A 16508-nucleotide genomic window follows, 5' to 3' on the forward strand; every position below is an offset into this window, starting at 1 on the left:
TCAATATTCACTCTAAATATACATGGGATGCCCTGGCTGGTGTGTCTCAGTGGATAGAGCGTCGGCCTGCGGACTGAAGGGTCCCGGGTTCCATTCCAGTCAAGGGCACGTGCCTGGGTTGCAGGCTCAATCCCCAGTAGGGGGCGTGCAGGAGGCAGCCGATCCATGATTCTCATCATTGATGTTTCTATCTCTCCTTCTTCCTCCCTCTCTAAAATCAATTAAAAAAATATATAAACATATATAAATGGATTGAACTCATCAATGAAAAGGCACAGAGGAGTAATGGGATGGATCAGCAAACAAAACAACGATACACTGCCTTCAGGAGACACATCTTAGCTGCAAAGACAGACTCAAAGTGAAGGGGTGGAAAATGGCATTCAGAGAAAAACAGGTATAACTGTATTTATATCAGACAAAATAGATTTCCAGATATAAAAGGTAACAAGAGACACAGCTGGATATTTCATAGTGATAAAGGGCACAATACATCAAGAAGACATAACACTTATTACTATATATGCACCCCACCAGAGAGCACCAAAATACATAAAGCAATCACTAACAGAACTAAAGGGAGAAACTGACAAAAACAAATTTATAGTAGGGAACCTGAATACCCCATTGACAGTGATGTACAGATCATCCAAATAGAAAATCAAATAAGGAAATATCAGCCTTAAATGATGCATTAGACCAAATGCACATAATCGATATTTACCAAGTGTTTCATCCCAGAACAGTAGGGAAGATATACATTCTTCTCTAGTGCACATGGAACATTCTCAACACACAAAAGTAGGCTCGCATACCTAAGAAGATTGAGATCATACCAAGGATATTTTCCAACCACAATGCTTTGAAATGGAAAAATCAACTACAAAAAAGAAGCGGAAAAGAACCACAAATATGTGGAGATTAAACAACATGGTGCTAAACAAAGACTGGGTCAAAGAAGAAATAGAAGATCGAAAGATAATAGGGGTAAATGAGAATGACCACGTGGCGTCAAGATTTGAGAGAGGCAGCAAAAGCGGTACTAAGAAGGAAGTTTACAGCATTACAGACTTACCTCAAGAATAAGAGAAATCTCAACTAAACAACCTAACATTTCACCCTGAGTAACTAGAAAAAGAACAAAGTCGGTAGAAGGAAGGAAATAATAAAAATCAGAGCAGAATTAAACAAAATAGAGAAAAAATACAATCGAAAAATGAATGCAACCAAGAGCTGGTTCTTTGAAAATAATAACATCAAGCTCTGGCCAGTGTGCTCAGTGGTTAGAGCGCTAGTTCACACAGCAGAGGGGTTGCAGGTTCAATCACCGATCAAGGGCACATACTTGGTTGCAGGGTACTGTAGACGTCCACACTTGAAACTTACCTGGTATATAGTGCTGTTAATCAGTCACCCCAATAAACTGAATAAAAATAGCAAAAACAGAAAAGAAGGGACAGACACAGATAAAGTTCACTATAAATTTTAATCCACGATATAAATGTAACCTAAAGACACACTGAACATCTTGTATTAGAAAATGACACATAATGATCAAGTTCGGGTTTGTAAGTCCTTCTGTGGCACAGACTTCCCTCGTGCCCAGCTCTGTAGCTGCTGAACCACACCGTCCATCACAGCACACTGTGCAGGGACGACAAGTGAAGTCTGTTCAAATGATGGTCACAGGTGTACTGTTTACCAATCCAAAGCACACAGTCCACTTATTCATGAATGAATTCCCTGATGTAGAATGAATTATATGTCTCCCTGCTTATCATGAAATAGTGGATTCTTCTTCCAGTCTAACCAGGGAACTAACAATTACTTAGTTCAGGAGGAAACTTCCATTTTACTTATCTCAACATAGTTACTTCTTAGGTCTGGCGTCACCTATGCAGAAAAAAAGCACTTTTTCTGGAGGCAAGAGCAAGTGATCAGCACTGACATGAAATTTGGCAAATCTGGTGGTTGTCAGCACTGCTTTAGGAATGCTGAGGCGTTCAGGTGAATGAAACTATAGTTATAAATAGAAGAGAGTTATTAATGTCCTCTTTTCAGAAGACTGACAAGTTCTTAAGGTTTCTTGATATTCTGTAGAATAGCAAGAACGTCTAAACCAGCCGTGGGCAAACTACGGCCCGCGGGCCGGATCCGGCCCGATTGAAATGAATAAAACTAAAAAAAAAAAAAAAAGACCGTACCCTTTTATGTAATGATGTTTACTTTGAATTTATATTAGTTCACACAAACACTCCATCCATGCTTTTGTTCCGGCCCTCCGGTCCAGTTTAAGAACCCATTGTGGCCCTCGAGTCAAAAAGTTTGCCCACCCCTGGTCTAAACTTTCTTCAAATGTTTTAAGGTTGAAAATTACAGTTACATTATTCAGATTTTAGCCTCATTAAATGACACTTCAAATGTAGTTAAGTAACTGAGAAAAGGCCGTCAAATTTGGGTTAGGGCTGATACATTTTTAAAGTACAATTTTCAGAACAAGCCTTAGACAACATCATGTAAAATTCATTTTTACATCTTTCTGGATAATGCCTGGCAGCCCACGCCTCACTTTCCAGGGGGCTCACAGAGAGAAATATGTGAGTAGTAAAAACAGAAGTTTTCCTGGGCAAAGATGGGGCTGCCTCTTCCCCTTTTCAAACTCATCAGGTTCTCATGTGCCCAAAACGTTAAAGACCACACACACCCACACACAGCCTCGTCCCAGAGGGACACAGCCTCCTGCGCTCTCACGCCTCTGAAGACGCAGGGGATGGAGAATGTGAACGTTCCCTTCTCGCCAGGAGACAGTCACTACCTCTGTATGTATGACTCGCAGGCTCACTTCATGAGCATGAGGATAAAATAAACGGCTAGGTTTTCATCTTCTATGACAGTGGTCGGCAAACTGCGGCCCCTGGAGTGTGGCTCTTCCACAAAATACCACGTGCGGGCACGCACGTACAGTGCGATTGAAACTTCGTGGCCACACTCAAGGGGCCAAAGAGCCGCGTGTGGCTCGCGAGCCGCAGTTTGCCGACCACTGTTCTATGACACAACCCGGTACCATTCGACCCAAAGAGGGCAGAATACTACCAAGAGAATTACACAGTGATTGGCAAACAGGCCTAAAATAATTAGGCCTTTTAATTTATAATTCCCTTTTAAAGTTGTCATTTGACAATAACTTCCATCTCAAACAGCAGGTAAAAAAAAATGAGGTGCCATGCTGTATGAAAATATTCCAAGATAAAATAAAGTATAAAACCTGAAAATAACTTCAGTGCTATAGACATTTAGAAAGTTATAATTATTAAAACTCTGACTGTAAAGGTTTTGAGAACAGGTTCATCTCAAAACAATAGTTTATATACTTTGGGAAAAATAGGCCTATTTCAAAGAACTCGAAGTATCATTTACAGATTCCATACCCTCTCTAAGGAATTTCCCCCCTGCAGTGCTGTTTTGTTTTAAAGTCTCTTGGATTCACTTGGCCAGCAATTGCTTCTTCATGCCGACACGAAGCTTTGTTTGTTCATCAATTTTCTGTATATCCCGTCTGGTTTGGCAAGCAGCTCGTCATGGTTCCCACATTCGATAATTTTTCCTCGGTCGAGAACAGCCACCCTATCAGCATTCTTGATGGTGGACAGACGATGGGCGATGATCAGCACCGTCCTTCCTTCCATGAGTCGGTCCAGAGCTTCTTGCACCAGATACTCATTCTCAGCATCCAACGCACTTGAGTGGGAAACCAGCGAGAAAGCAAAGAGTCAGTGGCAGGCAGACTGCGGCCCATGCATTCGCTTTATACACACAGCGGCCCTGCGCTAGCAGTGAATGTTCACTAGGATCTAGATCAGCGGTTCTCAACCTGTGGGTCTCGACCCTTTTGGGGGTCGAATGACCCTTTCACAGGGGTCGCCCAAGACCATCGGAAAACACATACATGATTACATATTGTTTTTGTGATTCATCACTATGCTTTAATTATGTTCAATTTGTAACAATGAAATTGGGGGTCACCACAACATGAGAAACTGTATGAAAGGGTCGCGGCATGAGGAAGGTTGAGAACCGCTGAATTCTAGATGGTAACTTCTTGGGTTTACTTTACATGTTTGATAGTATAACGGTGCTATTAACCGGGAAGCGGGGCCTCTACATTTCCGCAAAACTTGTCACATAAGTAGAAGCTGTTGGGAGTGATCGGGGACTCATCACACACGTGTCTCACCTGGAGCTACAACCCTCCCTCCAGCCTCAGCCTGGCCCTGCCTCCTGACTGTCACTCACTCAGACAGACTCGGTCATTTTAAAGTAGGGAAAGGGCCCTGGCCGGTTTGGCTCGGTGGATGGAGTGTCGGCCTGCAGACTCAGGGGTCCCAGGTTCGATTCCAGTCAAGGGCATGTACCTTGGCTGCAGGCACATCCCCAGTGGGGAGTGTGCGGGAGGCAGCTGATCGATGTTTCTCTCTCATTGATGTTTCTAACTCTCTATCCCTCTCCCTTCCTCTCTGAAAAAAATCAATAAAAATATATTAAAAAATAAATAAATAAAGTAGGGAAAGGGCCCTGGCAGTGGCAACACTGTAAAGTACAGGAAGGTGAGTCTTTGGAAAAGGAAGCCTTCGCTTTATATAATCACATCTAGCATTGAGATATCCTCACCTGGTGGCTTCATCCAGGAGGAGAATTTTGGGATTCTAAAGAAGGAAAAACATGAAAAAGAAAACATTGTTATTAGAAAAACACAAACTCCCAAGAATGAAAATAAATGAAGTGCCGTACATGATACAACATGATGAACACTGAAAACCTTCTGCTCAGTGAGTGAGTCAGACGCGAAACGCTACATGTCGTGTGACTCTACAGGGAGTGTCCAGAGTAGGCGCATCCCTAGCGACAGAGCAGGTCCGTGGTCCCTGGGGGCTGGGGTCCCTGGGGCCACAAGGCAGGGGGTGTGGGTGACTGCGACAGCGGACGGCATCTCTTTCCGGGGTGATGACAAGGTCCTAACATTGCTTCTGGGATGGATACACGACACTAAATACACGAAAACCCACTGAATTATCATTTCTCATGGGTGAGTTGTAGAGTGTGTGAATGATATCACAACAGAACTGCTGCAGAGAAAGAGAACCACAGCTCGTAGGTGACTGTGATGAGCACAGAAGGGGGGTTGGAGGCGACTTGAGACCGTATCACAGTGACCCAGGGGCTGGGTGCTGCTCTCAGGGCACTTTTTCCTGCTGCCAATCAACCGCAGTGCGAGGCGGCTCTGAAGTGAGTCCCACGGAGGCCAGGCCCTCCAGGCCCTGCCTGCTGTTCTGCTGGGAGCAGCACGTAAGACGAAAACGTAAGGGGAGCTGATGCACTAACACGCTCCATCCTAGCTTGGCCCGGGGGTTGATCACAAGAAAGGAAAACGTGTCCACCAAACCTCCGCCCCATCGTTCTCAGCAGCGCTATTCACAAGGGCCCCGAACCGGAAACAGCCCCGATGTCATCCGTGGTGAACGGATCACAGCCCGTGGGCCAGCCCCACGGAGGGTACCACTCAGCCACAGAGAGGAAGAGAGTTCTGACAGAGGCGACAACATGAGGAAAGGCAAAGACATAAGCTAGTGAGACAGGCTAACGACCATCTCTTGTCTGATTCCATCGAGCTGAGAAGACCAGAGAGGCCAGTCTAGACAGCGAGCAGATGAGCTGCGCCTGAGGCCGAGGCTGGGAACGGGGAAAGGCGACACATGGTACAAGGGTTTATCTGAGGGGGATAGAAATGCTCTAACATGAAAAAGAAATATTTGTTTTGTTTTGATTGTGTGATGGCTGAGTAGCTGTAAATTTACTGTAAGTCACTGGAAGTACATTGAAAATGGAAGTTCCTGGTGTGTAAGTTATGCTTCAATAAAGCAGTTTTTTGAATCACTTATCCATCGGAGGAGAGTCGTTAAATAAAAGAGGAAAGACCATCCCTTCCTAAAACATCCCATGTCTGACTTCCAGCTAAAATGCGTTCCCTTTCCTCTCAGAAGTCTTGGACAAGTATTTCAAGTCTGTATTACTCAGCTTAGCAGCTGATTACGGATTTTACCAGCAAGCACACTGGTCCTGTTCTAGATTCTGATACGATCACTGTTTCATTCGTTACACTGTCTGCTTCTCCCTCTGTCAATCCCAGCACAGGCCTGGCCTCCTCATAGCCCCAAAATAGTTGTTAAGTCTGGACAGCGTGCACTCAGCGAAGGCCTCACTCCTCTCTCACCAGAACTGTCAATCATGTATCTTCCCTCCCCTCCAAGGAAAAAGGGAAGAACAGGGAGAAGGAAAATAGGAAATTACAAGTTACAAGGTCTCTATGAAAAGCTAAACAACCGCCCCGCAGGCTCACCTTCAGCAGCGCCCGGGCGATGGCGATCCGCTGCTTCTGCCCACCTGGCAACGACAGGGGTGTTTTAATGCAAAGCCTGAACACCAATTCCTGGTAACGGGCTTTTCTAAGAAGCCATGTGGCAACTGGAAGGCAGCTTCTCCCAGGCAGCCCTCGCTAAGACAGATGGCAGAACGGAAACCTGTTTTAAAACATCCTCCTCCTCATTAACCTCAGGATTCACAGTAACAAATATTATGCTAGCTAACATTAACTGAGGTGTTCCAATGCACCAGGCCTTTTTTCTTTTCTTTTCTAATCCTCACCCCAGGATATTTTCCCATTGATTTTTCCCCAGTTTCTTCTCTGGGCCGGGGAAAGAGGAGCATAACATGAGGAAGGAAGGGCCAGGGGTGACGCTCTGAGGCAGATGCTCTCTGCTCCCGTCCTCTGCGTGTTCTGCTCAGGAACCTGGGGTTCCCTGGGCTCCTGGTTTCCCTGTGGCCCTTCCCCTGCAGGTGCAGACTCCGCTCTGCCACTTCCCAGCTTGGACAGCTTCTCTTGTGCCCCAGTGAAAAGGGAACAGTGATAGGATCTGCTTCATAGGGTTTTTTAAGATTAAATGAGATAATACGTGTAATGCGTTTAGAAAATGCCTGGCACAGCCCTAGCCAGTTTGGCTCAGTGGATAGAGCGTCGGCCTGCGGACTGAAGGGTCCCAGGTTCGATTCTGGTCAAGGGCACATGCCCAGGTTGCGGGCTCGATCCCAGTGTGGGGCGTGCAGGAGGCAGGGATCAGTGACTCTCTCTCCTCATTGATGTTTCTCTCTCTCTGTCCCTCCCTCTTCCTCTCTGACATCAATAGAAATACATTTAAAAACAGAACAACAGGCACCTGAGAGAAGAACCCCCTTTTCTCCGACCATAGTGCTGAACCCCTGCGGGAAGCTGCGGATGAAAGCAGTTGCGTTGGCGACTTCCGCCACCTTCTCCACCTGCGCGGCAGTCACCGCAGAAGGGTCCTCTGCCCCGTAAGCAATGTTCTCAGCAATTGAGCAAGAGAACAAAATTGGTTCCTGCAAATTGGAGATAAAACATGTTGACCTCAAAGTTCAAAACAGACTTCACACGCCTGGCGAACACCATGGGGCTCACTCAGCGCAGCTCTTACATCTGAGAGACCATTAAACTGCCCCCAAAGAGCACATGCTGCTTTCCTGGCTCCACTTCCTCATTCCTCATGCATCGCCCAGCAGGACTGATCTCATCATCTGTAGCTCCCACCCACCACAGGGAGGGAGATCCCATGGCAGATGCCTGCACGGCGCTCGGCACACAGTAGGCACTTCATAAATGCAAGCTCCCCCTTCTTGGGAGTCGTGAGGCCCTGGGAGACCACAAGCCCATCTGCATTTTCCGGCGGCCTGCCTTCCACCGAGGACATTGCTTTTTGAAATATACACAAACCAGCTCTAGCTGGTTCAGCTCAGTGGATAAAGCATCGTCCTGCGGACTGAAGGGTTCCGGGTTTGATTCCAGTCAAGGGCACGTGCCCAGGTTGCAGGCTCAGTTCCCAGTGTGGGGCGTGCAGGAGGCAGCTGATCAATGATTCCCTCTCATCATGGATGTTTCTATCTCTCTCTCCCTCTCCCTTCCTCTCTGAAATCAATGAAAATATATTTTAAGAATAAATAAAAAATAAATTTAAAAAGTCAGTGCTTCAGCGGGTTAAAGTGCGTGAGGCCCTGAGAAACGGCACTGTTTACAAACCTACGCAATCTGCCACGTGAGACCAGTTCAGTGCATCTGAAAAACCGCCATCCTTCTCACGGAGACTCAAGACCAAGCAAAAAGCGAGCAACAAATGCAGCTTTAAAAGAAAAACACAATAAAAATACCCCCTTCCTCCTACCTGACTCACTGTCCCGATCTTGGATCTCAGCCAGACGGGGTTCAGCTGGCGGATGTCACGACCGTCCAGACTGATGGTCCCTGTGGAGGGAGGAAAGCCACGGGCGTAAACACCAGGTCGGGCAGGGAGGCTCCAGGCGCCGTTTTTGAAAGGTTGAAAGTCTCACAAAAGGAGAGACCGACAGACGCCACCCCGGGACGATCTTACATTAAACCGGACGCCGTTGGGCCTTTTTAAAGTCTCCTGAGCATTCTGAAGTCGAAATAAATTCTCCCCCCAGCTCTTAGCACAATGGTGCCCTCGTGCAGGGCACAGGCGTGAGATGGGCGAGAACAGCCCCGCCCTCCCTCCGAGGTGAGGACCCACCCGCTCACCTGAAAGGGGGTCGTACAGCCTCAGCAGGAGGGAAACCACCGTGGATTTGCCGGACCCACTGGGGCCCACCAGCGCCGTGACGGACCCCGAGGGGATGGAGAGGCTGAAGTCCTGGAAGATGGGCACCTCGGGGCGAGCCGGGTAGGTGAAGTGCACGTTCTTGAACTCCAGCGCACCCTGGAAGCTCTTCTCGTTCAAGGTCAGCCCCTCTGAAACGGAAGACGGAGCGTCATCACTCAGTGCGGAGGGCAGTCCCAGGTGAACGCAGCTCCCACCTGTCTGACTAACATGCCGCCCCCAGCAGCCCTGGGGGTGCTACCCGGGCAAGTCAGGAAGAGGCCTCTGTCTACCCTTAGCTGCTCCCCACGCCCCCCAGCCAAGGCGATGCACAGGCCCTGTGCACCGAGAGGCCCTGCAGGTCACTGTGCTCACAGCCAACCACCTGCCCGAGCGACCAGGGCCTGGAGGGGGCTCCCGCCGCCCTGAGCCAGCCTCTGTCGCTCCCTTGCTCCCGTGTTCTGAGAGAATGACGACACACCCCAGCCACGGAGCAGAGGGGGCAGGGTCCATGCTGCCTGGTGCCCCCTGGGCTACTTCCCCCGCCCCAGTCCTGGAGGGCACTGGGCAATACTGGGCGTTCGCCAGCAAGGCCCCAGGAGGGCTTGGGCATGGTCACAGCTCACGGCCACTCCTCCTGAGCCCTGAGGACTGGCCTCCAGGGAAGAAGCTGGCCAAGACCATCAGCACCAGCATTCCTCACGCCATCCCCTAAAACCAATACACGCGGAGGCTTTTACATGTATGATGCCTCTTCCTTTCCTCCTGCCCCCCATACACGCATCACAACCACCAAGGAGAACAGATCGGGGGACGAGCAGGGCCCTGGCCCCTGGCAACAGGGCCCCTGCGGGGAGGTGGGCGGTGGGCGGCACAGCCTGTGGTCAGCCCCGTGCTTCCAGGGACATCCCAGGGCCCCCCGCCCCGCTGCTGACCTCCCCCCTCGTGCCCCTCCTGCAGGCAGGGCAGGGAGCACACCTGTGACCCCCATGAGAAAGGGCAAAGGCCCTGCAGACCCACCGTCGAAAGGCAGCCCCGGCTTCCTCTCCAGCAGCTCCCAGAGGCGGCCCCCGGCGCCCAGTCCTTTCATCAGCTCCGAGTAGAACGAGCTCAGACCTGAGGGGAGACGCTACATCCGTCACTGGTGCCGGCCACAGCCGTCGGCTGCTCCCCTCCCGCTGGGCGAAGTGACAGGTGCTTTTAACGTAAAACCTGCTGCTTTCAAAGGACCCGAGGCAGCTGCCTGGGAACCCGTGGGCAGAATCCCCTCCGTCTCATACCCTCGTTCTCCTTCAGCATCTCCTCCTCTGATTTCCCTGATTTCTAATGAGGATTTAGTGGTTGGTCAGGGAATTTACAAATACATACGGCCGCACTAATCAACCACTGAATGCAAAGCACAGTGCTACAGAGAAAAATCTGCCGAGCCAGAAACATAGCAATATAAATAAAATATAATGCTTAGCCTATACTTGAAGGGAAATAAGGTTCCCCAATATTCATACCTATAAAAACCAAACCTCCCTTTTAGGCATTCAAAATTCAACTTTTACTGGGCTACAGACCGAACAGGAATCTGGCAATGTTAAATACCCCAACGATCTCTTCTTAAAGTGACCTCTGTCCCACCCAGTAGGTTGTTTTTCCTTTTATTGGTGGTTTCCCTCGCTGTGCAGAACGTTTTTAATTTGAGGCAGTCCCATTTGTTTCTTTTTTCTTTTGTTTCCTTTGCTCAGGGAGACATATCCAAAAAAATACTGCTAAGACTGATGTCAAAGGGAGTTTTCTGGTTTTAGGTCTTCTGTGTACCAGTATTTAAGTCTTTCATATATTTTGAGCTTATTTTTGTATATCATGTAAGAGAGTGGTCTAGTTTCCTATCTTTTCCTGCATATATCTATCCAGTTTTCCCAACACCATTTACTGATGAGACTCATTTCCCTCTTGTATAATCCTGTCTCTCTTACTGTAGATTAATTGACCATCTGACTGTGGGTTTATTTCTGGGCTTTCTGACTTGAATAAACATTTCTCCAGAGAAGACGCACAGATGGCCAACAGACATGAAAAGATGCTCAGTATCACGTGTTATCAGGGAAATGCAAGTCAAAACCACAGTGATATCCCGTCACACCTGTCAGATTGGCTACTGTCAAAAGTCAACCAATAGTAAGTCCTGGATAGGATGTGAAGAGATGGGGACTTGTGTGCGCTGGTGGTGGGGTTGTGAAGGGGGGCAGCCACTATGGAAAGCAGTATGGGGGTCCTCAGAAGATGAAACATGGTCGAGTGGGAATAAGATTCTAGGACAGAGCTTTTTCAGGTGCAGTTACTTGCTGAGAGATGGAACAATAGGAGAGTGAAGTTTTACTTTCAGAAACTAGAACCGGATTTTCCACGTGTAACTCCCCACGCCCGGTTAGATCATATACCTCCGATGCTCAATCCAACCCAGAAAGCGTACATGAGGAAGGAAGAGAGCTCGCCCACGGTCATGTGGGCGCTGCCCATCAGCAGCCCGCCTTTGTACAGCACGGAGAGCACGATCAGGTTCCCAGAGAGCCCGGTCTGTCGAGTGAAAGAAACGCAGAAGTCAGGGGGGAGGCAGAGACCCACACAGCGGACAGCAAGACCACGGCCTGTAACCCCTTCCTCATTTAACTATCACAGCAAGGCTTCTCCAAACTATTATGTTTTCCTCTGAATTTCTTTAAAAACACTGCGATATCCAAAGAAATAATCTCATCAACACGGAAACCTAGAAGCTGAGTCACCCCTCAGGTTCCTATTCTACTCGATCTGCTCCGTTTGCAAAAGAAAAAAATATTAAGGATTCCTCCCCTAACTGGAGGCAGTGAGCACATAGCTGACATGTGTGTTTACATAGCCTAACGTGACACCTGGGCACGGACGGGCCAGGAGACTGGAGTCCGGGATCTCTGATCCACCTTGACCGGTCGGATGTGGGGTCTCGGGTGGGCGTGCCTCCTCGGGGCCTGTTCCTTACCTGCTGAATCCGGCCACTGTGCGTCACCTGTGCAGTTCTGTCCAGATTTGACATGTTACAAATCTGCCTTCTTGGTGAGCTTCTAGGTCAGTGTCCTATCTAGTTCATTATGATCAGTCTGGGGCACTTCCTTCTCGAAGTGCACTGAGGTTATGCTTTTGGAAACAGCAGAAGACGCGGGGAACCTGTTCAAACAGACTGCTGGCCCCACCGCAGCGTTTCCGGTTCAACAGGTCTGGAAGGGGCGGACAGTCTGCCTGTCTCAGCAGCACCCACGTGACGCTGAGAACCAGTGCCTGATCCCACAGTGTCTGGTCTCCCTGCCCACTGCCTTTTCCTTCCTTACATTTATTGGTTTCCTCCTCTCTCACAAAAACACTCTAAGGAAGACAATTCCTAGTCCTGAGGTAGAATAGACTCACTTTCTATCTATGGCCAGAGTCACAGAATAGCACTCTCTCCCAATGACAACATCCGCAACGATGCACTTACTGCTCCGAAGAAGCCCGCCCGAGCGATCGCCTCTTTCCTTGCTAACTGCATCACGAAGTCCACTTTGCTGGTGTATTTCTCGATTTCAGTCATCTCTTTCCCGAAAGCTCGAACGGTTCTGATGTTTCCGATGCGTTCCTCGGCTAGCTGGGAGAACAAAGACATTTCGGGGGGCGGGGGGAGGGGGGAAAGGTCACATGTCAAGAGTTCTGGAGGCACAACTGAAAACCAGCTCTCATTTTTAAGACACGAGCAATGGAAGTTGCAGGGATACGTGACTTAGTCAAAAACAGGCTGCAAAGGAGAGTCCCGAACAATCTTATTTTTGGAAACATCGATCTGTGCAGATGCACAGCTTATACAGAGGTACATGGAAAGATAAACTGGAGGGTATACAGCTAGATACAGAAATATGTCTTCACGCAGAGAAAAAGACTTATAAAAAGACAGGCTCCAAGATATTAATAATGTTCATTGAGAGGCAGGCTGATGCCTATTATTTTTTCCCTTTATATTTTCAAATAGAAACATGGATGGTTTTTGTAATATAAAAATGTAAGAACTACTTTTAATTTTTTAAGAAGACAATACTGGACAGCATTGCAAAGCTACCTTTATTAATGAACGGAGAACAGAGTGGCACCCAGAAAGTGTTTGGAAAATATGGTTAGCTTTTTTGTCCTACAAGAAATAGTGATGGGAAGAAGGAAGAAGTCCAGGTCATGTTCAGTTAAGTTGGATCTATTCTGACACGTGGGTAGTGATCTAGTCTAGAAGGCAGAGTATTTGAGTTCTAACGTTAAGGAAAAGTAAGCAGTTTTTGCCAAGTCTGAGCACACTTCCTAGGGTCCGCCCGCGGGTGGCTCTGAGCTCACTCAGGGGGGACCGTGCCAAGGAAGGCCTGTACCTGCGTGGCTTGTGCCAGGGAGTCCTGAGTGAGCTTGGTTAGTTTCCGGAGGTACCGTCCATAAATCACGGCAAGGATGGATATTGGAGGCACCACACTCAAAACGAAAGTGGCCAGATGCGGCGAGACAAAAAACTGTCAGAAACAAAGCCAGAAGGTATTTGTTACACGGAGTAGCAGCAAATTCTCACGACCTATTGTAGGGGTGTGTGTGTGTGTGTGTGTGTTTCAATGAAGAGACAGGCTGTATTGGTGGAACTTTTCATAAAACCCATGAATACTGAGCATGCCACACAGGAGTCACGTGACCAAGAGCTGCTGCAGACAGGGCGGGAGCCTTTGACCCCCGCCGCTCTGGACCACGGGGTTCATCGACAGAGAAGGGGAGCAGGCGGGAGTGAGGGAGAGACCTGCTCTGCTCACGCTGTGGGACTACAGCAGGAATTCTGGGCCCAGGTCTGGACCGCCTCGAGGCCACTGAACAACCTGAGCCACGGGTCCCACTGAAACGACCAAGGTGGCAAAGAGACCGAACACCCCCGCGCCCTGTGACGGGCAGACGGAAGGGACTTGGCGGGAGACATAACCGACAAGGGCAGGAGAGTTACAGCGCTTCCCTGGCTCAGTGGACGGAAGCACGTGGATCTGAACTCAGCATGAGGAGCGACTCCTGACAGCTGGACCTGCTCAAAACAGCCGACTTCCAGAAGTGGCCTGGTGGGGTTTCCTGTCAACCCTGCAATTTGGTGACCGTATCTTAAACGGTACTGGCACCCCTTCAACAAATGATTAAGATCTGGCAAATCTCATTTGCTCAGAAAATAGCATAATCAGAACAAGGCTCTTCTAAAATGCTGAGAAAAAGCAGCAGACTGCAGTGTAAAGTAATGGACAGAACCAATCATTCGTTCATTCATTCATTCACTCATTCACTTAGGACAGTGGTCGGCAAACTCATTAGTCACCAGAGCCAAATATCCACAGTACTTCTTCAAAATAGACTCGCCCAGGCCGGAAACCGACTTCTGGGCATGGGCCACGAAGTGTCAATCGCACTGTACGTGCGCCCGCACGTGGTATTTCGTGGAAGAGCCACACTCCAGGGGCCAAAGAGCCGCATGTGGCTCGTGAGCTGCAGTTTGCCGACCATGGACTCAGGACAACACAAAGGCGTGGGAGTGGCGAGAGGCGCCTGGAAGGAGGGGGACTGATCTTCCCTCCCAGGCGAGGAGGAGAGGAAGGGGTCCCTTGGGCAGGGGTGGCCCTGCCTGTGGTGGCGGGTGTGACTTCCTGTCTTCCCTCGGACCCACTGCTCAGCGCCAGAAGCTTCCTTCCCCCTGCTGCCTTCGAGCATCCTCAGAAAGCCCAGGCCACACGCCACCTTTTCTAAAGCAGCGGTCCTGCCTCCAGAGAGGACTGCGCCCTGGGACATGCAGTGCAAGAGGCCATGCGGGAAGCAGGTGGCGCTCTGGCCAGTGGCTACAGAGCGAAGAGAGCAGCTCACCCCGAGCTCCTCCCGGACACGAGAGGCCTGGCGCAGGCCCAGCCCTGACCAGAAGGTGCCGACGCAGGCGGGGCCGACGTACCATCATGCCGATCCCGACCGAGGCCTGGGCCCCGGCCCGGAGCCCGTCCGAGAGGTTTTCGGTCACCGAGCGGCCCAGGAGCGCCGTGTCCGACGAGAGGCGGTTGATCAGCTCGCCCGTGCGGGTCTTGTCAAAGAAAGCCACCTCCTGCCTCAGGACGGAGGAGAACAAGGAAGCTCGCAGCCGGTTCACGATGCGCTGCCCTGCAGAAGCCAACGGGGCGGGTCAGCGAGGGGCCCGAGGTCAGCACCTCTCCGCCTGCGGCCTCGGAGGCTCGGCTGCTGCCCTGTTGGTCCCTGGGGACACTCACCGGGGCCCTGGCAGCTGGGCAGGAAGCTGCCAGAAATGAGCATTATTCTCCCTTCGCCCCTGCAGCCGGGAGGCGGAGGAGAGGCTACAGGGATCGTGCAAACATAACCTGACTGAGATGCTCACGACTTATTTACAAAGACGTTTTACTACAGTGACTGCTCGAGAGCTAATGGTGCCCTTCCTCGGCAACCTTTTCTGAATTGAACTTCCAAATGGCAACAACTGGTTAATTATCTACCGAGTATTTATTTTATTCACTCAATGGCCAGCAACCGACGTGGAGCCGGGCGTCCGGGGCGCTGTCGTGACTGTGGCGGGCACGTGCCCATGAGCCACCTGGCCTGACACAGACACACTGTCCAGGCATCACCCGGCTCCCCCAGGAGGGAGGCCCCACTCCAGCCTCCCGCGGGACAGCCGTGCTCTCAAACCTCCCGGAAAACAGACGGCTGCTCCCTCCCAGCTCAGTCCAAGTCACGTAAAAGGAGGGCTGAGGAGAGGCACTGAGCTACCACAATCCACAGCTCCAGTGTCGGGCAGTGTCCCTACTGAATGTGTGTTTTTTAAAAAAATATATTTGTATCGCCCTGACTGGTTTGGCTCAGTGGATAGAGCGTCGGCCTGCGGACTGAAAGGTCCCGGGTTCGATTCCGGTCAAGGGCATGGACTTTGGTTGCGGGCACATCCCCAGTAGGAGGTGTGCAGGAGGCAGCTGATTGATGTTCCTCTCTCATCGGTGTTTCTAACTTTCTATCCCTCTCCCTTCCTCTCTGTAAAAAATCAATAAAATATATTTTTAAAAAAATATTTGTATTGATTTCAGAGAGGAAGGGAGAGGGAGAGGGAGAACAAAACATCAACGATGAGAGAGAATCACTGATCGGCTGCCTCCTGCAGGCCCCCCACTGGGGATGGAGCCCACAACCCGGGCATGTGCCCTGACCAGGAATCGAACTGGGACCTCCTGGTTTGCCGGAAGCCGGTCCATCCTTGCTGCTTGACAAAGTCGCTGCAGGGAAGAAACATCTGCACAGCATATGTTTCAAGGGACCTGGCGTCTATGGCATACTGTTCTTAATATGTTTGCTCACCTTCTTGGCGCTATGTGTTCTAACCAAGGTCACCTCTCCGAGAAAGGTTGTTTCCCCAGGTAGGGATTTTTCCCTGAAGTTAGGGAGGGAAAAAAACTCCTTAACTAAATGCGAGGGGGGTAATCACTTTAACTATGAACAATCACCCTTAAGCTACACAATCTTTACTCCCTGGAATGGAGATAAGAAACGCCCTAACCTTTGGAATAGAAATTGACAGGATTAAAATCAACTGGTATAAATACAGCTGTAACAAGACAGAACCTGGCTGGAGAACCTAGCGAGAGAACATGGCAAGAGAACCTACACAGAACTTGGCTGGAGATCCTGGACAGAACCTGGCTGGAGACCCTGGCTAGAGAACCTGGCTAGGCTGCTGATCAACTGAAAGCTATC

At 49.7% G+C, this 16508-nt stretch overlaps 1 protein-coding gene across 1 annotated transcript; it reads right to left on the reverse strand.

The window, feature by feature from the left end:
* Nucleotides 1–1467: 1467 nt before the first annotated feature.
* On the reverse strand, nucleotides 1468–14934 carry ABCB10 (ATP binding cassette subfamily B member 10; the record flags this gene model as incomplete). Its single annotated transcript, XM_023745896.1, has 11 exons — nucleotides 1468–3738; nucleotides 4669–4703; nucleotides 6395–6438; nucleotides 7269–7449; nucleotides 8286–8365; nucleotides 8660–8869; nucleotides 9738–9833; nucleotides 11150–11285; nucleotides 12217–12363; nucleotides 13124–13258; nucleotides 14710–14934. Coding segments are annotated over 11 exons (1521 nt in total), but the record flags the coding sequence as incomplete, so codon positions are not given.
* Nucleotides 14935–16508: the final 1574 nt, after the last annotated feature.

Source organism: Myotis lucifugus, unplaced genomic scaffold (genome assembly GCF_000147115.1).
Source record: "Myotis lucifugus unplaced genomic scaffold, Myoluc2.0 scaffold_601, whole genome shotgun sequence".
NCBI lineage: Eukaryota > Metazoa > Chordata > Mammalia > Chiroptera > Vespertilionidae > Myotis > Myotis lucifugus.